This window comes from Nipponia nippon, unplaced genomic scaffold (assembly GCF_047370975.1).
Source record: "Nipponia nippon isolate SJK-2023a ecotype South Korea unplaced genomic scaffold, ASM4737097v1 scaffold_8, whole genome shotgun sequence".
Taxonomy (NCBI): domain Eukaryota; kingdom Metazoa; phylum Chordata; class Aves; order Pelecaniformes; family Threskiornithidae; genus Nipponia; species Nipponia nippon.
Genome location: NW_028262402.1, coordinates 14,947,945 through 14,974,072, shown reverse-complemented (window position 1 = coordinate 14,974,072; position 26,128 = coordinate 14,947,945). Strand labels below are relative to the sequence as shown.

The following is a 26,128-nucleotide window of genomic DNA, read 5'->3' as shown; positions in this document are numbered from 1 at the left end:
ATGGCTTAAATAGCTACTGTGGTTTGGGGGAGATTGTTCAGAGAACCAATGATACAGGCAGTTAATAAAATCACAAATATGTGGCAGTCAGATAATCAAACTCCTTTTCTTCCACCACATACAGCTACTCTTTTTCTCTTATTAAATATCTGTCAGTATTCACTTTCTCTGAAAATACATGCTTGGTGATATAGCCATTGCTGTCTGATTATTGAGTTGCATTTGCCACTTACTTGGTGTGCATATTTATAATGCATATGTACGTTTCACATAATAGCTATGTACTATACTGTGCCTTGCTATACTATATGTAACCACACATTAACAAGCATAATTAACTTGATGTTTCAAAAAAGCAAAACCTCAACATTGGCTTAACTACTACCATGTAGAAGCATTTTCAAGCCTATATTTGACAACTTCAGATACTCTAATATCAGTTTTACTTACGACTACCATAGTGAACTCATCAAATATATACAAAATCTTGAACTTTAATGTTTTGGGATTTTATGGTGGCCACAATAGGGGAAAAAAAAGACATTTCCCTCTTTCTGTCACACAGAACACTGCATTTTCTTGAGAGCCTTGCCACATAGTTTAGTAAGGGAGGTACACCTATTTTTTGTTTCATTTGAAGAGAGACTCAGGTATGTGTTAGTTCTATACAGCTTTGCTTAAAACTCTACATTTAAATTATTATTACTTCTACTAGTACATAGATGATACTATATTTCTTATGCTGGAAGTTTGTGTTTGCTGGTTAAGAACAGTGTTCCTTATTTATCTACATATACTATCTGCTTTCAGGGCAGCACTGTCCTCGTTTTTATACCAGGACGCTTTACAGCTTAATTTCTTTCAAATACTCTTTTTTTCTTGACACTGTGACAAAGATGTGTTGTAGAAAGGTTCTAAATAAAGACAGATTTGTCTGCAAGCTCCATTTATGTGATGCTGTCCAAAGCGGTAGGGAGTGAATGTTCTCACCCTACAACAGGGTAGCAGCCACTTGTAGCTGGCTCATGGTGAAGTAAGTAGTACAAAGGACTGCCTTCCTCTGATTTCTGGACTTACAGCTATGTCGCTTTTGTGGTTTTTTTGTGTATGTACGTACATCTCTGCAGAGAATTACTTTCCTTTGGCTTTTTTTTATTTGTCTTCATTTGTGTGCACCTGTCTGCCAGCTCTGCTTAGAAGGAAAGTATTTTACTTCAGTAGTATGCATAGTATTCAAGCTTGGTCTTTCCATTTTTAGCCCATATAATTCACCAAAGTGGGAGAGTAGACCTCTTTAAGGTCTTTTCTGAGCTTATCTGCACTGGTGCAGTTTGAGATCTTAAATTTAAACCCTTCAGTATCACCACTTCTAGGAAGGCCTACTCATTCCTGTTGCAAGCACTGGCGGTAGGGCAGAATCCTTCTTAAAGGAGGAAGAAAGGCTGCAAGTCGGGCTGCTGCTTCTTATATTCTCAAGTGAAATAACTCTCCGCGGATAATCTCCTTGCACATGGAATGAGCAGTTTCCATAAGCAGCAAGAACTTCACATGAGCAGCAGACTTCCAGTGCAGATAGCCTCTCCGGAGGACAAAAATTAGGAGATAACTTTGTGTAGTTTCTGTCTTCATCATCAGTTTGGTGACCTACTTCCTCATCAAAGCAGAACTCCAGAAAATTTCTGATTACTGTCTTCTGCCATCATCGGGGACAGGATAAGCTCTTCCCAGTCATCAGGAAACAAAATCTAGCACCATGTGCCTTCCACAACTCTAGCGTGCATTATTTATTTAGGCATTAAGTCCCTCCTTCCTCCTGCTGCACCATTATTGAACAATATAAACATTGTAAGAAGAATTAGAAAAGAACAAATAAAACTGGTGGGAGAAGCTATAACTAAAGTACAAAATACTTCTGTTGTTGAGAAAAGCATGTCATGCTGTCTATCTGCTTTTGTGATCCCTTTCATCCAGCTATACTGATGGCTGCATATTTGTCAATCTCACTAATTATGGTGGTGTGCTAATGGTCATGGTGGCTGGTTACTTTCTTTGCTATCTGCACTCTTCTGTAGACCAGCGAGCAGCTGTTCTCCAAATGATCTGCTTATACAACATGATTGCTATTGTGGCATCTGATTAAAGACTAAGTAAATTAAATACAAGGACCTGACAGTCATTGAAGGAACAGTGATAGGTGGAGGAAGCAAAGGAACCTAACCAGGGATGAATGGAGCATGCTGAAATGGCTGCTCCTGACACCATGAAAGGAAGAAGATTAGATTGTTCCTGGTGTGAAACCCAACAAGGTGACTCAGCAGAAATCACTTTATGCAGACTAAGGGCATTATTGCCTAACGGGGTCCAGGACTTACAGTATTTGGAGGAGGGAGAGAATTTTTGATTTGTCTAAACAAAAAAAAATAAAATAAATGAAGAGGCTTGTTATGGGATGTTCAGTGGAAGCAGCATAGGAAGGGAAAGAGAAGGATCAAGGAGAAGCAAGTGGGGAAAATAGGGGTAAAATAGGCATAAAAGGGTCTGATCAAGTCCAACATGTGATCACCACAACCTGTCCTGTATTCTTAGTAAATCTGGTTTCTGTACAAGTGCACAACCTTTTCTGAATCTGTGTGAATGAACCATTAGCCAACTTCAGGTTAAGACGAGGAAGGAAGTAGCATGAGAGGTCTGTGTGTCAGCTATTGGAGAGAGAGATATCGTGGAACTGAGGGACCAGTGCAACTGGCTGCCAGCTGCTGGCAAGACCTATATTTTCTGTGTGTGCCTGTAAACTGCTAGCAAACTTCAAGCTGACATGTATGCAGCCAGCACCTGGAAGTATGTGAAGTCTGAGCTGGTGAATGGTTAAGAGGCCTAAGGTTCAGGCCTGGATATCAGATGCATTTAAAGTGCACAATGATTTTTGAGGAATCAGTGGTTGTTGAGTGCACCTGTGAATCAAGAAGGTGACATCTTGGACTAGTGAACTTCAGACCTGATCAGCTAGAGGGCACAATCAGGTTTGGATTGTCTGTTCTGCTCGTGTTACCCAAGTGCTCTGTGTTTATGTGGGTGCTGGTAAAGGTGATGCTCTCTGCTCACTCGTATGGCTGGCCGTGTGCGTGTGTATGTGCATGCCTATTGGGAATACATGCTCTTCCTTTCTTCTGCCTGGTCTTGGAGGAGCAGAACCACAGCAGGCTCCTGTCTATTGACCTGGGATGAGAGGAGTCCCCTGGTCTTAGAGACTACCAAATTTGGCTCTTGCAGATGGGGAAGAACTCCTCCTGTGGGTTCAAATTTCCCTGGATTTGGTTACCTGTAGCAGTCCCAGGTTTCCTTACTTCCAGTCTCAGTGCTGGCTAAGAATTCACAGGGAGTACAGAAGCTCTGTGGTGGTTTTAGAGTTGCTCTGAACCAGCTCACAGCCTCATGGATATTTTACAGTGCCTCAGAATTTTCATTTCCTCTGTAATCAGCCTCCAGGGACCCCTTCCACCTAGTGTGGCAGAAATGCATTTCCAGTATAACAGCCTCTAAGTGGATTTGATAGAAAATCTTCCATTCCCAGAGGTAAAGAGGTAATATCAGTTTTTGTCTGCTCAGTTGAGTCCTCCTTTGCTGGTCAATAGCTATCAAAAAACCCTAAGCATTCCAGATTACGGTTCTCAATAAAGGACTTGCAACATATTGCCAAAAGAATTTACACTTTGATGTGCAAAACTCTAATGTAACTGATGAATATTTCAGTGTTGACAAAAATGTTTATATGAACAATTCAGGCAGATCTAATCCTTATATTTTTCAGGATTTTTGCCTCGTATATTTTTGCAGGATTTCAGGAAAGATTGATGGTCTAGTATAGCAGAAAATAATCTGGCATCAGTATTCTTGTTTATAGTCTTTGTAAGACTTCAGGATAGCTACCTGTTCAGTACTCACGTTTGTGGCTGTTATTTCTGGTAGCAATTTATCCAGGCCTCCCTAAAAGTCTAATTCATTGTAGAGGACCTGCTTTTTTACAGAGATAACCTGAAAATTGTTCTGCTGAAGATTCTTGTGCAGCTTTGAGGTCTTAGGTGTTCTTATCCCACTGCTCAGAGAAGATCTTCCTATCACCTTATTTGATTTCTGTATAAAATTCCCTCTGCAACCGCTAGTCAGTTTGAAAGCTGCTTGAAGTGATGGTCAGTGTTTTCTTTGATACGTGGTTACATCAGCATTGCACTCTTGGACACTGAAAAGGAATTACTCACCTCGGAAGAATTCATCCAGTTGTCATCAGTGACTAATTGCTATTTGTTGCATTGTGGGTGTGAGCCCCATTATCTAACATCCTTCTCATTTCCTTCTTAAAAGCACTAGGAGTTTTTAAGGCACACAAAAATCTAGCTCCAGGCATTGGCCTCAGAAGAAAAGGAATGACACATGCATATCTGGAGGACTTTCAGAACTTGTCAGACTTCGATTATTCTTTTTGTATTACAGTGTGCAACTTTGGATTAATTTAAAGCAAGTGCATCTGATTTTCACTTGGTGAGGTAACAAACAGGCAGTCTTGCATGTAAAGCCTACAACTAAGTTGAAACCATTTACTGCCTGATGTCAATTTCATTAATTTGAATTGTATGAGTCCCAAATAAAATATTAATTTCTCTTTCAAGTTGGGAGCTTTAGGGCAATGTGTGTGCAAGAATGTTGTGCAATTTTCTCACTCTCTTCCTGTTTACAGACACCTCCTTCCTCAAGTGGGGAGCACTCCACATATTTAAGGATTCAAGATGTTTGCATTTGGGGAAGAATGTATGTAATTTTAAAGCTAAGGCCTCTGTCTTTACCCATCTCTTATTTTTGTCTTGTGTTGTAAAACTGCATATTCACATAGTCAAAGATGATGTCTGCTGTTAGGTTTCTCACCTATAAGAAGGCTAGCACAGTATTACTCAACCAGTTTCCCATGTAGAAGCAATATCTCATCAAACATGCAGATGGATTGTCAATCTTTGGGTTGTACAGAAAAAAACAAATTTTTCTTTCCAAGTTTGTCTCGGGAAGCTTTAGATTCTTTGGCTGACCATCTCAGTTGCTGTCAGTTGCTAGATTATGACCGAGAGGTATTTAATAATATTGTCTCCCTATGTTTTGGGACTAGAGATGCTCTGAAGAGTCTTTTTACTCCACAGATTAGATTTTCTGGTCCAGAAACATTCTTCTGTGAAGAGTGCTGCTAGTTGGTTTTCTGAACCTGTGACAGAGAAAGTTGATAAAAATTGTTTCCTCACACATGAGAGAGAATGAGAGACTTTTTCCTTCTAGGAATAGACCAGGTGGTTTGGTATCGGACTATTTTGATCTGCATCCCTTGATTTAGCAGGCCTCGAATTCTGTCTGTTTCCAGATTTTATCTGAATACACTGACATCCAAAGTCAGCATCCACATTTCAGTATGTTTGATCAGATAGTTTGGATGCTGGTGGGGTTTTGGAGTTATAATTAAATTTCTTTCGTGACTGGAGTTGCTCCAGTCTAGAGGAGGAGTAAATAGTCAAGATTTGTGATACGATATTCTGTCTGCCTCAGTTTCCTTTCCTTATTTTGGGAAATTTTAGACTACTTGTCTGTTCTGAAAAGTTAATTGTTTCTCTGTTAGCTCAGCAAGTCCAATTATCAACTGTTTGAGCTTTATTCTCTACAGTATTTTCCATTTCTTTCTTCCATTCAATTACTAAATGATTTCTGAAGAGTCTAATTAGCGTTTTTCCCCTCTAATTAAGGACCTCAGTTTCTCAACTTAAACTCTTGCCAGAAAACTCTGAGTCTTTTCTTAATCTGCTCTGTCCTCCTTTTATTGATAAAATAGCTTATTTCTGATATAAGGGCACCTTTTATAGATGAGGCCATTCTTGTTGCAAATTGTAACCTAAGGTTATACGGGAGTGTGGTTTGTTTGTTTATTTTTCCTCAAACCTAAAGGTTTAGAATTATTCACCTTACTTTTGATGACAAGGAAAGATCCTGTCAGAGGATTTGTTTACATCTATTGCACAGTCATTCAAAGGGTTGTATTTCAACACAGACAGTTTCCAATTGGATAACTGTATATGAATGTGCTGTAAGGTAGTTAAAAAAGGCAGTATTTGCTTTGATTAGAGCTCGTTAAGCCAGCACTCAGCTGTATCAGTAGCATTCGTCAGAATCTTGCCGGTACATAATGTTTGTAAGGCTGCCATGTTTGGAGCTCCATTCACACTTTGAGTGCTAAATACTGTCATTGAAGTTGAGGAAATAATGCCACTTTTGAGAGAGCAGTACTTTAATTAGATGGAGACTGTGGGACTACGTCTTCTGACTTAGCATCAGCAGGGTACTGCTGAAAGCCACCCACATAGTGAATGTGCATATAGAGTAACTATTCTTCCAAATGTGTTGTCTGTATATGCAAACGGTTCCCATCTCTCACTTTCCCCAGAGTCCTGTTTAAATTTTGGATCACTAGATTGAGAGGGGAAAGACGTACTCCAATCCTTTCATGATTGTGGTGTACCTAGGGGGCAGTGGGATTTGAAGTGTCTCTTCTGTATCTTCTGTAACAGCATTGTCTTCACAGTGTTTGTAAAACCCTTTTTCCCTTGGTCTTCTGGCAGCTTTTGACTCCTGCTGTACTCTTCATTCCCATTGCTATTACATAGATTCACTGAATAACTGCATGTCTTTTGTTGGTGCAGTCATCCAAAACTGACTGTTGTTCCACATGTGGGAATGCAAGATTTGAGATAAAATCTCCACCTAAGTCTTTGTGCAGCTTTTCAAAGTTTGAATTTTGGATAACGCTTAAGTACAATGCTTATGGCTGTGATAAAACATTTAAATACAGAAGGAGCAAAAATGAGCCAAGTTGAATCAGCTCTGCTTCTGGCATTTGGCAGAGTCCTTCAAGACTCTGTTTCTCTGCAATCCTCAGTTATTTCCACAATCTAGGAATTGAGGAGCCACTCTTTATGGTTCTGCTACGGGTTATCTGAGAATTTTATCCTGTTGCCCATTAGTAGCAAATGATTCTCTCCCACACACGTTCTTCTTCAAACTTTCCAGTGTCTTTCGTTCCATCTTTCCTGGTCTCTCAACTGCAATATATGTTACTGCAGCTTTAACACCTTTTTATTCATATTACTTCTGTTAACCTTAGAGAAGGCTTTGAAGGATTCAGTCCTAGATGATTGACCTGCCCTATGCTGTCTTTTCCTAAACGAGGCCGAGTATTCATCTGATATTTTTACCATGGGTGATTTTTTACTTTCATGTCAGCCAATATACAAACTTGCCTCCCATTTTTCCCCATATTTCTGATCTCTGGGATTTGGGAGAGGTTTTGACCCATGGATGTCATGCTTATGTTTATGTACACAGTATTTTTCTGTACATGGAACAGAAGGTTTCAGAAAGATCTCATGTCTCTTCATCTCAAATTACCTTGGTGGCATTTTGTGAGGAACATCTGTTTCTGAAATTATAAGGACATCTAAATGAGTTCTGTTTGTTTTCAGCAAGCACTGTACTTCCAGGCATAAAGTTGCACTTAGAATGTTTTTTCAGTGACTCTTCCCTTACCAAACTGTGGCCCTTCTTCCAGTATTTGAGTTGTCCTAGAGTGAGAATTTGCATGTAGATAAAAAATTAAAAAAAAAAAAAAAAAGTTGTTTCTGTGAAGGCTCACCCTTCTTCTTCTTTCCAGTTTCTTGGAGTCCCTGAAATCTGAGAAATCTGGAGCTGAGGGGAGTGCTGTGGGATATGGGGCATGCACTTCTTTCTTCAACATGTTTGCAGTGTATGTTAGGCAATGGTTGAAAGTAGAGGAGAGAATGGATGAACGTGAATTCTGTTTAGGCAAAATCTCTGATCTCAAATGCTTTTGAGTATGAATGCCCATTGTTTAAAAGCGCATATAAAAAACTGATCTCAAATAACTGTTGTTGCTGGACAGTAGTTTTGTCTTCTGCTCATTCTCAGGTAACATGCCTAGAACTAGGAACCAGTTGCAAGGGCTTTTGATACATCTGTTGTTTCAAATATTATAATAGGATAAACACATTATTTGACTGATTCATGTGTAATTTGTAAGATATTCTAGGAGACCTTTTTAAGTTCTCACATGCAAGCAATCATCTTATTTTACAGAAAAAAATAATTGAATAATAATAAGAAAACTGACAATAAAATGTTTTGACTGACTTTAGCACATCTATGACAACAGAGTAAACGGTGTTCCTTTTGGGGTGAAACAGTGAATTCTTCTTTGAAAGAACATGTATGTGCACATTTTCCCTGTGGGCAGAGCGTGCATGCAGTCACTTGAACTGAAGCTTTATCTGTACTTAGAGCAAGCTTGCTCATACGTTAATTTAAAAAGAAGAAAACCATGACAAGGAAGTTTGCCAGTGATGCTGAACTATTCAAAGTAATAAAAAAAAAAAAAAATCAAGGCTAACTGAGGAACTGGAGGACTCAACACTGATTAAGCATGCAGTAAAGTGGCAGATGGACTTAAATGTAAATAAATGTAGTGAGGCACATGGAGGAGCAGCTATCAACTCTTACCGTTTTTGGAAAGTAATTTGGGGGTCATAATAGATCTATAAAAATACTAGCCTCAATGCTTAGTAGACACCAAAGAGGCAAGCAGTGTTAGTCATTACTGAGAAAAGCACCAAGAATAAAACAGAAATTATCATTTTGCATCAGTTCAGCTTTCACATATTTTCAATTGCTACACTGTCAGATGTATTTAATGCTACTGAAGAGGTATAAATAAATATGAATACATGCATGCACACCCCAAAACAGGAATGACTGTCATCATTGTCCATTATAAGCTGATAAGTAATCCTCTGCTTTGCTTTAAGTATCTCCCATTTATTTTTTATTTCCATTTCTTCAGCCTATCATAAAATGTGAATTTAAGATATCAATACCTAAGATACTATGTTTTCAGTAAACTTTCTGCCAAGTTCTCACTAAAAATCACCTATTTAATTATAAACAAGCAGGGATTTATCTAATTAATTATGCAAGGAAAAATAAGAGCAAAATAAATTTTCACCCATTTCTACCTTATCTTCACTGACATTCTAAAACAGAAATTGCTTTTTTAAAGTTCCTTTGTTTTGTGGCTTCTATGGAGCTTTAACTAGCTGTTGTGAATAGGTAGGACGTAGTCACCTCGGGTTTGTAACACAGCCTCTGGAGCCATATAAAAGCACTGCAAAGACAAAACTTGGGAAAGTACAAAACTTGTAAAATCTTGGGAAGGAGTCCCTTCAGTTGCTGCTGGCGTGACATTGAAATAAAACTGCTGAAAGAAACCTTTTGCATTGTGGACCAAGACAAAGATGCTAGTTGCAATTTCTTCCAGAAAACAGTTTTAAGAAGTCAGATGTAAAAAGGAGGAGGGGTGTAGGATACAAGTTAGATGAACCTGAAGAAAGTAGAAAAGAAATTTATGCAGAAAAGGAAGCCTGCAAAAGACTAGCTGGCTGTCAATATTCAAGTATATACTGAATAAATAGGAGCAGCTTGCTACAGTAGTACCTGGTTTCTTTCTCTAAACTGCATTGTTTACACATCAAAGGCTAACACAGAAAACTGAGGAATGGTGTAAAATGAGGTATTGGCTAATGATCATTGAAAGATGTACTAATGGTTTGTAAAAACAGGAAGTATACTAGAAAAGAGATGTAGTGGATGATCAGAAATTTCCAAAAGTAATTAAATGGACAGTCTATAGATTAAATTTTTCTATTAAATTAATGGTATCATATAAGTGGGTTTCAAAATTTAGACATGATGGTGTATTAACTCAATTTTACAAATGTTTTCCCTGTATTTTGCAGAATGAAGAGAAGGCATCAGTCAGTTTTCCCTCACTTCTTAGCCATATGACTTCTTCTTTCTTAAATCATCCTGTCATTCCAATGACACCATACACAGATTCAGCTGTCCCAGAGATGCTAAATACTTTTTCTCCGCTCATGTCATCCATGCCTTGTGACATGCATATAGTCAATCTGAGGACAATACAATCAAAGGTAAGGTCGAACCACTATTTTTATGAGAAAACATGTGATATAGCTTATTGATATAGTCTAATCAAATATTTTATTCTAGGAAAGTAATGTGTGATTTTTTTTTTAATATGATATGATAAACTGCAGAGTGATGACTAGTTTTTATTATTTCCACAAGACCTAGAAAATTGTGTCAGTTTGAATAATGTGAAATACAGGAATTGTTTTTTCACAATAATTTTTCATAATAATATGCATAGTGCATTATTCTGTCTCTGAAGGGGGCACATTTCAATGCATTCCCAAAGTTTAAGAGCAGAAAGGTTCGTATACTTTGGCCTCTTCTGTGTTAAGAATTAAATTTAAGGTCATTAGAGTTTGTTCTGAGTACAATAATTTGTGTTTTTAATAAAATGTATAGTTTTAAACCCATCTGATTCCATTTGGAAGACTTAAAGAATATCTACCACATCTTAACATCCATAAAATAAATTGTTACAATATTGTTAAGCTGAAATACAAGACCTATTTTAATTATTCTAACATCAGCTTAGAATCCTTGTTTCCTGTGAAACTGTTCTCTGTTAGGTATAAAAAAAAACAAACCAAAAAAGCCCAAACAAAAAAACGGTTCTGTACTCAATATTTTTTTTTTTTCCTTGCAAAGGAACTTACATAATTGTAACCACTGTATTTCAATTTTCTGTTTGATAAACTATAGAAGTGAAGTGTTCATGCATCCGTATTCTGCCAGCTCTTGTGTAAATTCTTCTCAGTTTTTCAACACCTTTTAAAATGTGGTTATATTAACTTTATGCTGTATTGCAGTATCACTCACCAGTGCTGTTACCATCGATTAAATCCCTTTTTAATTCTGCCGTGCTTAGATACTTAGAAACTACAGTTGTCCCTTCTCCCTTAAAGTCTCTGTGGTGGCTGAGGTCAAACTGATCATCTATAATCTATAGATTATATATATTATAATCTATATTTCAGATTATATTCAGAATATCTGCAAAACTTGCCATTAGCTACTGTTTTATAAGTTCTTCATTTTCAGTCTTAATCCTTATTTTAAAACTTAATGAATCAGTTTACTTTCTCACACTTTCTCTGGTAGTAGTTCAATCTCATGTACACTCCTTCAGCTGTGACTGTTCCTTATTTTGAATTTCAAAGTGGAATAACTCTTGATTCTGTGGGTCTTAACGCCTTTGAAGAGTTAGGGGGAAGCTTTGTATTGAACTAAATCTTATTGTGAAGTGTATGATGTTCCACACTTCACTGTAAAATATTTTCATTTACCTCAGCCAGCTCAGCGCCACGTGTTTGCATCAGCATGTCAAGTTCAGGGGCAGACCTTCATGAACCTTAGGCCGCTCCCTTTTTGAGGCCTAAACTTCCTCCCCCTGTTTCTATCATGTGGCCATGAAACCTGTGAAATGGAAGGCTGGGTCTGCATCTGCTGTTTTGATAGGTGAATTCTACGATTTTATCTGGGCTATACTGGCCTCACTATCCCAGTTGGTATAAGATTGTTTGAGGCTATGATCTCTTCCTTGTCCACAACTGTATATTTTGATAATTACTTGATTGACAGCTCTTGAGCTTGCAGCATTACCTTGTGCACTTCAAAGTGAAAGTTATCAGTAGTCATCAGATAGGAACACTATCGTTATAGGTACAGAATGGTTCTTCCCCACAGCAGAAAGTGTTATGCCTTGCAAAGAATTTCTTGCATGCCAAAATGACCTTTTAAAATCTCTCCTCACTTTCTGCTTCCTTTCTGCATATCCCAAGAATTTGAATGACAAGTGTCATAATTCTGGCTAATTGATAAGCAACGCAAATTTTTTTCCAGAAATGCAAACTACTTCTCCATTGCTTTAGCTGTTGAAGTTGATTTTCAAGAAATTATATCATTACAATTTCACATAAAAGGGTACCAAATTAAAATAAAGTATTATTAAGATTTAAGGTAAAAATCAGAATGCATGAAAATGCATTAAAGCATAAATGAGAAAAAACATAAGGGAATTCCGAGTTTCCCTTTAAACTCTGCTCCTCTCAGTGGGAAGAATATTGCTATTGTTCTAAGATATGTGATCCTGTCATGGAAGAGTCCAATACCTTAGGAGTATGAAATTTAATTTTTTTTTTTTAATAAAGCTCCAGTTTTTAAGTTGTTTGACACAGATTTTACCTACTGGCTGGGCCTCAGGATTGAAAAACTGAGTACAGTTGTCCCTTTGTACTAAATATAAATACATATTTTTGTCATGTTGCTTGAACTTTCCAATGTATGTCTGTTAGCTTACAGTAATCAGAAAAAAAAAGTGTGTAAATAATTTTTCTTTCTCATCAAAATTTTAGCAGCATTGGCCTGGCATATTGTTTATAAGAAAGCCTAGGAAAATTTTTTTCTATCTAGAAGCCTGATGTAAGAACCACATTTTACTTCTCAGAGATCAAAATCAAATCAAACTTTGGCAGCTTTTACAAGAAAGACAGTCAGAAATTTGATAGTACAGTAGTTAGGGAATTTTTGTCATATAACAGTGCTGTGAAGTTTTACAAGATGAAGGATATTTTGTTGCAAAGTGAGAAATTTGTTACAGGTTTTCATGCAGTTAGCATGGTCATGTTTAGAAGGTATATTTGTTGTAAATTAGGTTCATCCTTGCTCAGACATTCCTTAGGCTTGCATACACTTAATCTAATTTACCTGGAGATGATATAAGATGATATAAGAAAAGGTAAGTTAAAGTAGATGCAGAGGCTGTGGCAACTTGCTCAGTCTTACACCTGCTTTGATAATAGGTTAGAATAGCTTAATTTATTACACATGGATGCTACGTGCATGATAAAGTCCTGGGAATTCTAAAAGGTTGACTACTATATCACGGATGTTTATACTTACCAAAACTCTTTTCTTGAAGGTGTCATTAATTCTTTATTACCTTTCTGTTTTAAATCTTTTGAATCTTAACTAAGATAATATTTAAGTTTAAAAACTTAAGAGGTAAAAATGTTCATGCCATCATTTGAAATGCATAAATACATTTGTCGTGCAGATGACTACAAGATACTTCCAGTTAACGGAGAAAGGGTTGATACCCATTACTGGCTTGTCATTTTTAACATCAATTTACCCCATAGGAAGTCAGGTTTTTGCAGTATGAATTTTAATATTTCACTGATCTGATGTTTAGGCAGGTGGTATTATTTTGTGTGCATGAAAGTGTCTGCTTTTAAGTGCAACACTGTCACATCCATGAGAGTGAAAACCAAGTCAGGTATCAGTTGGAGACAGAAAATAATTCTGTCACATCATCTTTATTACCTTAGTTAATGCAGAAATTGGTACTACTGTTCCAATAACAGGATAATAACTTTTTCAGCCATCAATGATATTAAGTACTGCAGACTTGTTTGAATATGATGACTGTAGACACCATTTATTAATTAAAAACCTGATTTTAGGTGGTTATAAGCTAATGTTGTTCATGAAAATCTTCTCAAATTGAGTTTTACTCGTGATTTGTAAACCATACACAGTTTTCACCAGTCAATGTTTTACTGCAAAGTATCTCATTTCAACTCCAAATACTGTTGAGTGAATTTTTACTATTTTAAATGAGGAACTTACTTAGAAAACACTAATATTAAGTTTATCAGTTTACCACTTTTTATTATCTGAATGAGTACTTAATACTATGAATTTGTTGTATTATCAAGATCTCCTTTATTAGGAGACATTTGGTTTGGATCTGAAGCCTGTTAGATTAAGAACTCTCTCATTTATTATACCTTCAAGACCTAAAGCATCATAAAATGCCTAATGCTTGTTGGCATAGGTTTCTCCAAGGCAATAGATACTTACTGAAGTACCAGAAATGAACCTAACTCATGGCAGAGACTTTTGGGAAAAAGCACCAGGACAAAAACAAGTAACCCAGAAATAAATTAGAGAAAAAGACCCCTAAGAGCTGGCATGACTGTGGATAGAACCATCTTTTTTATGCCCTTATTATATATGTAATAAGATGAACAACTGAAGATTGTAAAACAACAACAAAAAAGAAATAAAGTAATGCATCATATAAAATAAATGACTAAGGTGAGTGTAGCGATACAGCAAACAGCTTGGAGCATGAAGGGCATCTTGTCCTGTGCCACTCATGGTGTAAAGATAGTTTGCATGCACATTCATCTGTAATGTGAAGAAGAATTTCTTTTCTGTTACTCTTGCTGTACGATTTCATGGGTTTTTATGTCTTAGCGTAAAAGAAAGAAAATGAAGTTTTTGTATAAATTGAAGTTTGCCACGCAGTTCTAGGATATGACTTTGTTTTCTGAAGTACATATCAAAATAAGATTCTGATTTGAGGCATTTATACACTATTCTTGTGACCATTTGTCCTAAGTGATCTGTAGTGATTTCATCCTAAGTAGGAAGTTGAGATTGTGGGCTCCTCTTGGGTTACTCTTTGATGCCTGTTGAGGCTCAAGAGCACTGTATGTCTTATCTATAAACATAAAATTTAATATTTATATTTTAGTGTATGGTTTCATGTGCACCTTAAGCTGAGTTAGATTTTAGAGGGCAGCTTTGCAAAATGAAAACTTGATGGAACATAGTCACAACAAGTATTCAAAATGAGCTATTGTAATTAGCATATGATTTCTAGTTCAGTTTTGGTTTTGTCATGAAATTTTTCTGGGAAGCCAATTAATACAACTGTGATAGCTACACTTAAATTCTGAGTCTGTATGTGTGCATCTGTTGAGCTTTGAACTCTTTGGTTAACAGCTTACATCTATGTTCTGTAGTACTTTGTATATCTAAACTCTCTTTGCTGTTTAGTTCTTTCTATGTTTAGTCTTATTAAAAGAAACATGACTGTTCAATCTAGGCTGATTATTTAAGGCATAAGTGGCTCTATCAATGTAAGGTAATGATAGTTTTATGAGGTCCTAAAATGTCTTTCTAGCTGTGATACTTTCTGAGTAATTTTTTATTTTGTTTATTTATAGGTAGATATTGAGCCGTCTGATGAAGCTGCTCTGATTCTTCACAGAAAGGGATTTGACTGTAGATTTTCAAACAGAGACATGGGTCTTCTCTGTTCCACTACTCAGGGAAAGGTATACTGACATTTTATGGGTAGTTTATGTTACAAATATTGCAGAAACACTGATATTTAAATCAAATTATAGGTGAAGTCTAGGTAGTTATTTCTCAAGAGTTATACTTTCAGGATAATGGTTAAGTTAATCTTGAAAGCTGCTTTCCATTTGATAAAGATACGGATCTGCTGGTGTGTGGGAATAACCATGTAAGCATCAACAAGTAAAATTCTAGGTCGGTTTTAATCTAAGTAACTTCCTGTAAATGTTGTTTTCTATAACATGGATCAGTATTTCTCAAATAATTTTTAATAGTCTTTTAGAACTTTACTAAGTAAAAAGAGTCAAATTCCATCTTCTGAAGTGTATCTTTTGAATAGTATTAACATATCCACAAATTATGTGACTGTTACTTTGAAAACTGTTGCTTATTATAGCATGTCCATTGTCTACCCATGCTCAGTTACATGACCTACACCGCTGCAAATATCTGAATGTTTTGCAATTGCTATAGAATTGATGCAATACACAAAATTATGAAATATAAATTATACAACTTTGTTCTGAGGGTTAAAAATGGATGGGATGGTTATGAATCTGTAGAAATTTTGTAATCAAATTTTGAAATAGGTTTGGGATTTTCTTTGAGCAGAAGAGTAAGTGTTATTTTGTTCAGCAACAAGAAGAGTTTAAATCCAAATATTTCTGATCAGTTTTTTAATATATTGATTTAACTTACTTGCTTTGAAATGTGGCAAGTGAACACTGCCTAAAAAGATCTAATTTAGTCTATAGCATTTGGGACATAGTACTTAAAAATATTCATAATCTGTGGTGTAAGAATTGCTGTGCTGATACCTGTAAGGAGATGTATCATTTGGATCATTGTTAGAGATTAGGTTAAAGTCAATTTTAAGGCATATACTGTATTTTCTAAATTTCTTTTTTTTTCCAGATAAAGGTGCATAAACTCTTTAACAAATTCAGAGTGGAAAGTCTTACACCTGTGTCTTTATCTTTGATGCATTCACCTCCGGATGCCAGAAATATAAGTGAAATAAATATGAGTTCTATGGAGATAAATACGTTCCGGATTCGGCTAAGATGAAACCTGGCTTTAATACTCAGATAGAGAAGAGGAATCTGCAATTATATCTCCTCTACGTTTCACGTGCAATAAGAAGCACATTATTACTATTCCAGCTTCTGGATACTGTGAGAAAAACATGCATTCTATAATTTTTTTGACCAACACAGTGAAAAGCCATGTTGCAAGCAACCTTTTTGTTTGGCTTTTTTTTTTTCCCCATAAAATAGGAACATCAGTATAAGTTAATGCAACAAGTGAAGAAATTTCTAAGGATGTTAACTTCTCAACAGATTAAATCTCAGGTTAAATGCTAACTAATGATGTTTCTGGTGTTTTAATTTTCATAAAGAGGGGATTGGATTTTAAACAGCCTTCTTTGCTGATCCTTGATGAATTTATGTACAAATAATTCAGTGTAGAAAGTCCTGATGCAGCTTGGAAATAAAACAGAATAAAATGTTCTTGTGTAGTAGCTAATGTCCAAATATTTACAATCATTTATATAAATGACAATAATCTCAATTTATTCCACAATTAATTTCAATTTATTCAACACAAAGGGGATTATTAATTGTGGTAAAATGAAAGCCTGCAGTACTTGTGATAAGTGATGGTAGAAGTTAATACTTCTATCATTCACCCGAATTATGTAAATAGGAAAACATGAACCTACAAAATAATTTTGCAATGGAAATGTTTAATAAAACTCCCATTTTGTTACTTGACACACTGGGATACGTGCAATTATTCCATTATCATGTATGATGAGAAATGTCCATAATTATCATGAATACAAGATTTTTTATAAAATTCATTTAGATACTGATGTTCTCTGAAATGAGTTTTCTATTTCAAGATTACCATATCAAGATAAATGTGCCTTATTTTTTGATACGTCTTGTTACAATTTTGGTGTCTATGTTAATGTTTTTGGGGGAAGGTAGTTTATATAATACTTAAGCTGTGTATCTCCAAGTTGACAATGCTGGCCACACTCTGATCTATGTCCTCCTGCACCAAGTTTATGCTATCTTATTCTGAAAGTTTTGACTATTTGAATGTAGTAAAATGATGTCATAACATGAAACACAGACAAAAAAAAAGAATTACTGTAAAATCTAAATTCAGCTGCTTTCAAGGAAATTGCAACTTGATGCAGAGTTGATAGTAAGCAAGACATAGTTTGCAACACATCAAAACATGTGCTTGCATGTCACAGACTGTGGTGACTTATTGATTCAGAATCATGTGCCTATATTTTAAACAACATTTTTCAAACTTGCAACCTCACTTACATTGCCAGTGTTCACATTACTGAAGAATGGAGTCTTATGTTTTGCTTTGTTTTCACATATTACGTAATTCATATTTAGTGCTGAAGCCATTCAAGTGTGACAAATATTTCCCTAAGTAGAGCTGCTGTTTACAGTTAATATATATAAACATGCACTTGAGTATGATCCCATTTCCTAGTCTTCATTTATCTTTAACTCTTTTTTCTGTCTCTTGCTTATGCTTTACTTTTCCATACATCATTGCTTATCTTTAATACTAATGCATGAAAAGTCATCATAACTGGTAAAAAGATATGCTATTTTCTAACTCTATTATTGTCTACCGTACTTAATTTCATCATTGTTGTTCCACAATATATCAAATTATATCATGTAGCTACAGGCTATCTTAAAAGAAAATGAAAGTTGAAATTTTGATTTAATGCATTGTCATAGGTTGGATCTCTGTTGGGATTGTGTAGATTTCCCTACTTAATTCAATCTACCGTGTGTTTTGTAATTAATGGAATACTTAGTAGGATGTGGTACAAGTTATATCAAGACTATAAGAACCACTAACCACAAATGGAAGAATCAGATGGATCCAATAAATGGATATTTTCATGCAATAAACATGTACTGTAAGTCTCCTTAGCTGTAGTATTTGAAAAATACTATTTTTGTTGGAACTCAAAGCTTGGTAGACTTGCCAGCAGGAAGTTCTCATAACATCTATTTTGTTGCATCTTCAGAACTAAAATGCTTCAGAGACTTTTATGTGTTCTGTGCAAGAGAGCTTTCAAAATACTATTTCAGTTTTGTTAGGCAGAAGAGTAAAATTTTGATGCAATAAAGTTTTAAAGTATTTTGCTTGTTGGAATTGCTTCCAAAAGATGTTTCATATAGCATTGGATCTTTTCTTTTATCATCACCTGTACAATCAAGATGCCTGAATCTTAACCAGCAGATTTAATCTTTGTTCCTTTATTTTGTGTTTTCATGTAACAACAGAACAGCCTTCAATTCGTGATCGTTTCCTGAAATCCTTAACTAAGTCAAAACTCTAGTCAAAGTCTGATAATAAATTTTACTTTAATTGGTTCAGAAGGTGTCTGTTGATGGGTGTGGTTTTTTTTTTTCCCCCGAGTCTTAATGAAGTCTTATGCTGTATTTTTGTTATATTGGATATTTCGATTAAGTTCTTGGTTTTTCTGTGCATTGGCCATCTAATTTAATCATATTTTCTTTTTTTCAATTTTTATAGCTGCTGGATTTATAACTACTGGTTAAGAAAACCAAGCATCCTTACCTTCCAGTATGGTTTTAAAGACAATGCTGTGTAAGAAATAGTTTTAAAACCTTGTAATTACTTTCCATACCAGAGTTGTACCTGTACTGAATTTTTTTTTACATTCCTTTATCTTAAATGCCTTTGGTTTACTTGCTCACATTGTCTGAAAAAAACTGATTTCAACTGAAGGTTTTTGATATTTTCTCTTGAAAGGTTTTATATCTTATGGGGATATGTAATATAAGATCTCTAATAAAAGATAATGTTATTGTGAGATATGGTCAGTGTCATTAATGCCTTAGCCATAGCTAATTTACATTAAAAAAAAAAAAAAAAAAGAGAGAAACAAGAAGTGTGCCTTCTTTGAGAAGGTTGATATATCGGTAGCTTTTGGGAACGGCAATTGTCTGTAGTGAGGTGAACGCCTGACGAAAGATGCAATCTATTTCACAGGTGCCAAACAGAATAAGATAGATGCTAACTTCAGAGATGTAAACATGTGATTGCACAGTGTGGGAAGAGAATGGGTACCTCTTCTTCCACAAAAGAAACCTTGCACTGACTTAGCAGAAAATAGTAGAAGGTGTAAAATTCTATAATTTTTTTTTTACTTGAATTAATCTCATTTCTCATTTAAGCATTTGAAAGTAATGGAATGGAAGCTGTTCTTGTAAATTAAATTAACAAACACACCATTAGAAAATAAAGTCAAAATAACAGTTCAACTGTAATTAGACTGAACACTTTTAAGAAAATAATATAATGCTAATATAATATGCTGTAATTACGTATGACAAGTTGAACAGGCATAGATGTTTTACAGGTTTGCTTCCCAAAGTGCTGATGGAGCTTGAGCATAATGTGTTGCAAAGACAATTAGTATCAATTTCCATCAGTGCCTGAAACTATTTGATGTTGGAGTGGATAGTCTTAGCTATAAATATAAAAGTATACATATACACATACTATGTAATTCCCCATAATTTTAAAGCTGATGTTTCAAGGTAGAAGTATGTAACATCTAACTGCAGCAGGCAGCAACGGGTATGGGTCCAATTTAAAGCACCCCTTCACCTTTTTAAGGTCATCCTACTCTGGAATCCATGACAATCAGCATGACCATCTGTACAGAACATATTCCACTAATTCCAGTTACCAATAAAGTCGTCTTTTACTTCTTGAGATTAAATTCACTATATTTGATACATACCTGTCAATCATGTTTTAAAATAACAGGTGCTAGATCTCTCTACACATCTTTACTGATACTGACACTAAAATACATTGCTCAGATTTAACAGGTTATCTGACTTGAGTTGTCATATATATGACAAAATACAAAATAGAGATTGAATTTGTTGTCCTCTTTATCTTAGGATAACTACTCTGTCATTAAGAGTTTGCAACAACAAAAATCAGCCAAAGGTATTAATTTTGTCTTCTAAACAAGGGAACATACAAAAAAATTTAATACATGATCTAGAATAAGCTCATTTCAATGGAGAACTATTGGGATTTTCAGTGTTCTTACTGATAGCAAGTTTCTCTGTCTCCAAACATTTCTGTAAATTATAATATTAAATTGTGGATCTGTCAGTCTTTTAATGCACAGATTCTATGAACTAATCAATATTTAAAGTCCATATTGCATCACTAGCTTTTGTCTGCCGGAATTTCTATGTAGTAGCAATAATGCATTATTTACATTACTCTCCTTCCTTTAGGTAAATTATTCAATAACACTGAGGGTAATGAGAAAATAATTAAATAAAAAATCTCCATCATGTATGTAAACTTGTGCTATCTGAATGGTAAAGACAGGGATATTTTTAATCATACATTTCAGAGCTTCAGATTCTCAATATAATATATTCTTCCTGCTATATGGTGCCTGTTAAAGGGATGGGCTTTGACAGTATATAAAGTCATTCATATTATGGGGATGACTAAACCAGAGAGTTTAATCCCAGCAGCGTCTGTCCTGTTTTACCGCCACCACTCCCTGTGCATCACGCACATCCACCATGCAGGAAGGCGTGTGCCTCTGGTCCTCTCAAATCATGACCTGCAAACTTACTTGTGGTCTCCTCAGATAACTTATCTATTTTTACTTCTATCTCTGACTTAGTTATTCCTTTTGTACTGCTTTCTCCTTTCTTAGTGTGCCAGCTAAATGTGTGGGCATTTGTAGGCTCCAGCATGTACACAGCCTTCCAGCTCTGCCCAGTGCATACTACAGACCTTTCTGGAGTCAGACTGCCTGCAGTGTCAGCCAAAGCATGAGATGTGCTGGATATGAGCACTCAGCCAGCTCGTCAAGAATTACATGGTTTTAATGTACATCGATGAGCATGCAAATAGGGCACATGACCTATTTGCTTGCCACAACTGCCTCACATTGCTAGCCTGCTGTTCAGGAACACACATTTTTCTCTCTCTGAAAATTCACTTGAACAAACTTTGGCGCCATTCTCCTTTTTTCTCCTCCTCCATTGCTTTCCCTAGTTTCCCAAAAGAAATTTATACATTAGTGAGCTGGAATTGTGTGTGAGCAAGAATCCAGGAATTCCTGATGCTCATCAAGAGAGACAGGGGAGTGCTGACAAACTCTGTTCTGTCAGTGCTCTGCATAGGTAGTATGATATAACACAATCTCCTTTTCAGGACCTGTCAGTCATCCCCAAACTTGCCTGTAACCTACCTTCCAGAAGTCCTGAATATGCTCAGAATTAATTGATCTGTCTTGATCAGGCAATAATAAATCAGAGACTTTTTGGTAATGCCCGCTGTTATGCCTTTGGCTACCAGGGACCATCTAAGATCAACCTATTCACGTCAGTGACCAACAAAATCTGTAACTTCTGTGGTTTGGGCTGCTTTCTCTTTGAGTTCTATGTCAGATGTTTCCTAACTCTCTGTTTTCCAGAAGAAGGTAGGCACAACCCTATAGGTATAACTAGGTTGAAAAAAGACATTTCTAGGTCAAGTAACTTGTGTGTACAAATCTCAGTAAGAATGGGATGCAGCCCAATTCATTCTGAAGAAATTAGGCTTTTTACAGCTTTCTCTTTAGAACTCACATCTCTTTAAATCATAGGCTTTGTACTGGAAGAACTTAATGAAAATAGTTTAATCAAAATCATTTGCAAGTTCTCAATTTTTCAGTAAATATTAGCTTCAAGTCAATTCCAAAGACTGTCTTGTACTACTGTAAGAAGTGAGCAATAATGTATTGTGAGCAAACCTCTATGATATATATTATACATATTGTTGTAGGCAAAATATCTGAAACCGCTAGGTTCTGCCATCTTTTAAGACAGTGAAAGTAGTTAAGCTCTTTCTGAAACAAGGACAACTGGAGAATTTCCAGGAAAGATAGTAAAATGACCTGTAAGCACAGATGAAGTCTTTGTTAGAACAGAAGATTCAGGCATATTGAGAAACCCAGCCATAAAACAACTGGACAGTCAAGTCACATTAAAGAGAGAATCAGCAACCTGATCAGAAAGTTGTCTAGAAAATAGAGGATATTAAAGTTTTGGCCAACTTTGAATTTAATAACGGAAAAGATCTTCAAAGACTCCAGCAGTAAAATGTGCTGATGAAAGAAAGTGAGCAGTTCCAGATGACAGTGAAGGTCAGGTTTTTGGTGATACCAGTTAAATGCTATCAGCAATACTGTATATTTACAGCAGTTCTTAGAATCATAGAATCGTCAAGGTTGGAAAAGACCCTTAAGATGATCAATTCCAACCATGAACCTATCACTGCCAAGTCCATCTATACCATGTCTTCAAGCACCATATCTATCCGTTCTTTAAATAAAATACCTCCAGGGATGGAGACTCAACCACTTCCCTGGGCAGCCTCTTCCAGTGCCTGACTACCCTTTCAGTGAAGAAATTTTTCCTAATATTCAACCTAAACCTCCCCTGGCGCAGCTTGAGGCCGTTTCCTCTTGTTCTGTCACTCGTTACTAGGGAGAAGAGACCGACCCCCACCTCGCTACAACCTCCTTTCAGGTAGTTGTAGAGAGCAATAAGGTCACCCCTCAGCCTCCTCTTCTCCAGACTAAACAACCCCAGCTGCCTCACCCGCTCCTCATAAGACTTGTTCTCCAGACCCTTCACCACCTTCATTGCTCTTCTTTGGACATGCTCCAGCACCTCGATGTCCTTCTTGTAGTGAGGGGTACAAAACAACACAGTACTCGAGGTGTGGCCTCACCAGTGCTGAGTACAGGGGCACTATCACCTCCCTGGTCCTGCTGGCCACACTATTCTTGATACAGGCCAGGATGCCATTGGCCCTCTTGGCCACCTGGGCACATTGCTGGCTCATGTTCAGGCTGCTGTCAACCAGCACCCCCAGGTCCTTTTCTGCCAGGCAGCTCTCCAGCCACTCCTCCCCCAGCCTGTAGCATTGCATGGGGTTGTTGTGACCCAAGTGCAGGACCCGGCACTGAGCCTTGTTGAATGTCATACAGTTGGCCCCGGCCCATCGGTCCAGTCTGTCCAGGTCCTTCTGTAGGGCCTTCCTGCCCTCCAGCAGATCGACACTTCCACCCAACTTAGTGTCATCTGCAAACTTACTGAGGGTGCACTTGATCCCCTCATCATTCTTCTCAAGGTCCACAAAGACTTCAGGAGGAGAAAGGAAATTGTCCCAATCCAATTAATGCAAAAGTCTTATATCTTTGAGAACATTCCTTAGTGACTTACTTGGCTTGATTCAGCATGGTGGCCAAAGGAACAGATGTAAAAAGGAGCAAGAAAATAAAAAAGGGCCTGGCAATGACATTGTGTAGCTCTGTTCTGCTAGGGACTGGAGCTTCTCTCATATGAGGAGGATCTGAAAGAGCTGGGACTGTTCAGCCTGGAGAAGAGAAGGCTTGGGGAAATCTTATCTATATATAGATATCTGAAGGGAGGGTGTAAAGAAGACAGAGCCAGATTCTTTTCAATGGTGCCCAATGACAGCCCAAGAGGCAACGGGCACAAACTAAAATACAGGAGGCTCTTCCTGTACATCAGGAAGTACATCCTGTACTTCCTGTACATCATGGAAGTACATCCTGTACATCCTGTACATCATCTTGTTCCATATGTTTTTGAATTATTTAAAATAGTAACCGATTCCAAGCTAAAATAAATTAAACAATAGGAGTTTAATGGAAGCAATTCAGATAGATAGGCAGCGATTGTGTCAGAAGATTGAATACAGCTTAAAAATGTGTCAGTTCTGAATGGGGCATGCTAGTAAAAGTCCTTGACCCAGATATAGAATTCAGGTTTGCACAACAAAAGGAAATAGTCTATTTTGACAGTGCCAGAATCAGTCCCATTGCTTTTGCTTCTATCTTGGTAAATGACCTCTACTGGCTTGGCTATTAGACATGAAAAAGAAACTGTGAAACCTCAGATGTAACTGTAAGGAAAACTTATTCAAATGGTTTTAGCACAGAGATCCACAACCTCTTTACCTAATTGGTGTCCAAACAGACAAAATGAGTTGTGAATTTTCATTCCTCAAAAACTGGGCCTTTGGAATATGAGCCAAGATGCTAATAATTGGCTTGAGTTGGTTTTTAATATAGCTAATAAATGTGTAATTGCTGCTAGGAAAAGTGTCTTACAAAATTGACTTTGTGAAGGTTCATCTTTAAAGATATGGTCTATGTGAAACTTGTGAATTGTGGGCTGTTAATAGCTTTCCAGTACAGAATACAGGAGGAGTAGCTGAAAAGTGAAACCTATAGTTTGGGAGATTTTAGCAGTTAAAGCTCCTGCAGATATGGATCAGAAATGGATCTCTGTTCATTTTCTGAATGTTTTTGACAACTAGCAACCAGGTAGTAGGTTTTTTTATTTTTAATATATAAAATATGAAACAGTGAATCATGTAAGTACTAGCCAAGAGGAAAAAGCAAATACAGATTCCTTCCTTGATGACATACATTTAAGCGGGGAGAACCAAAAACCCTTCCAAGCTAGAATGCAAGAGAAATCTTCTAAACCCAAGAAAAAAAAAAGAAAAACCTGTTGTTCACTGACCTAACAAGAGTCTGGTATGGGGATAAGTGTGAAACAGACACTACCTAGTTAAACATCAGTAGCCCCCCAAAAAGAAGCATTGAGATCTCATTCCTCAGGGCTTTATCAAAATCTATAAGGAGTCTTCCAGCAGCCCTTGTCATCTTCCCCACATTTCAATTAAAAACACAAAGCAAAAAACACCACCACCCCCAACACATATATTTCATCCAGTTTCTGGGAATGTCATAGCATCTCTGTCATGATTTCTAGAACTCCACAATATAAGGTCTATAAAAGTCCTGTTCACTTTTATATTGCAAAGTGTGGTCAAAATATGGGTTTTACTGAGCTTTCTAGGCATGCTGCTTTCCCTTTGGCACTGCCTAAGTCATTAAGCACCCAAAGCCTTGTGACTATGGTGACAGGTAGCATTTCAGATATGCAGGTCACAGAGTAACTGGGTTGGAAAGGTGCTGGCTGTGTTGTGATGGGTGGTGCAGAACTGTGGGTGGTCAGGGTGGGAGTTTACAGTTCCTCTAAAAGTGAGGGCAATCACCATTTCAAAGCCACCTTACATTTGGACCAAGTTGGAAATCGAGTTTAAAAGGATTTTTATCAATTGGTACTGATGCACGCTAACTTGGCACCAGTGTTAGGTTTAATTTTGTATTCTACACTTGGCTTTAGTAGTAGGTGCCAGCAAATGGAAACTAATCCAAAGGGCAAAGGAAAAACATTTTTGTGGTAATGCCAGATCTGTGATAACACAAAGTGATTTCTGTTGTCTTACATAATGCCTCAAGCCATGTTTGAAGGCTATTGCTTGTTTGCTGAAAGATGGTATCTTGGTATGTATTACAGTCTTTGAACAAGAATCAGTATAGTTTCAATGGCCTTGTGAAAACACAAGATTGTCGATATGAACAAATGTGAAGAAATGTGAATCAGTTCAAAAGAGATCAATTTATTTTAGCCACACAATCAACAAAGAGAAATTTCCATGGACAAAACCAGAGAATGCTCAAAACTGGATAATTTCCCAGACAGCCATAGAGGGAAGGGGTTTTGTTGGACTTTGCTCCTATTATACGTCATCTGCTTGTGGATTTGCCAGTTTTTCACAACTCTTTTATGGATTAGATAAGAACCACCAATTTATACTCTAGTGGTCAAAGTTGGGAAAGTTATGGTGACTGTTCATACACTCATCTACCTATATTGTCTTTTACACTGGACACAGGTTTGGC

The 26,128-nt window shown here is 36.6% G+C and overlaps 1 protein-coding gene across 4 annotated transcripts in view; it reads left to right on the top strand.

The window, feature by feature from the left end:
- MAN2A1 (mannosidase alpha class 2A member 1) overlaps positions 1 to 19,120 on the top strand; it is a 119,087-nt gene extending 99,967 nt beyond the window's left edge. For all 4 annotated transcript variants that reach the window (XM_087741592.1, XM_087741590.1, XM_087741591.1 and 1 more), the window contains 3 exons: positions 9,888 to 10,082; positions 15,099 to 15,209; positions 16,147 to 19,120. In XM_087741592.1, the coding sequence (XP_087597718.1) occupies positions 9,888 to 10,082; positions 15,099 to 15,209; positions 16,147 to 16,299 (459 nt within the window). In that variant the 3' untranslated portion in view covers positions 16,300 to 19,120. The remainder of the gene's footprint in view (positions 1 to 9,887; positions 10,083 to 15,098; positions 15,210 to 16,146) is intronic.
- Positions 19,121 to 26,128: the final 7,008 nt, after the last annotated feature.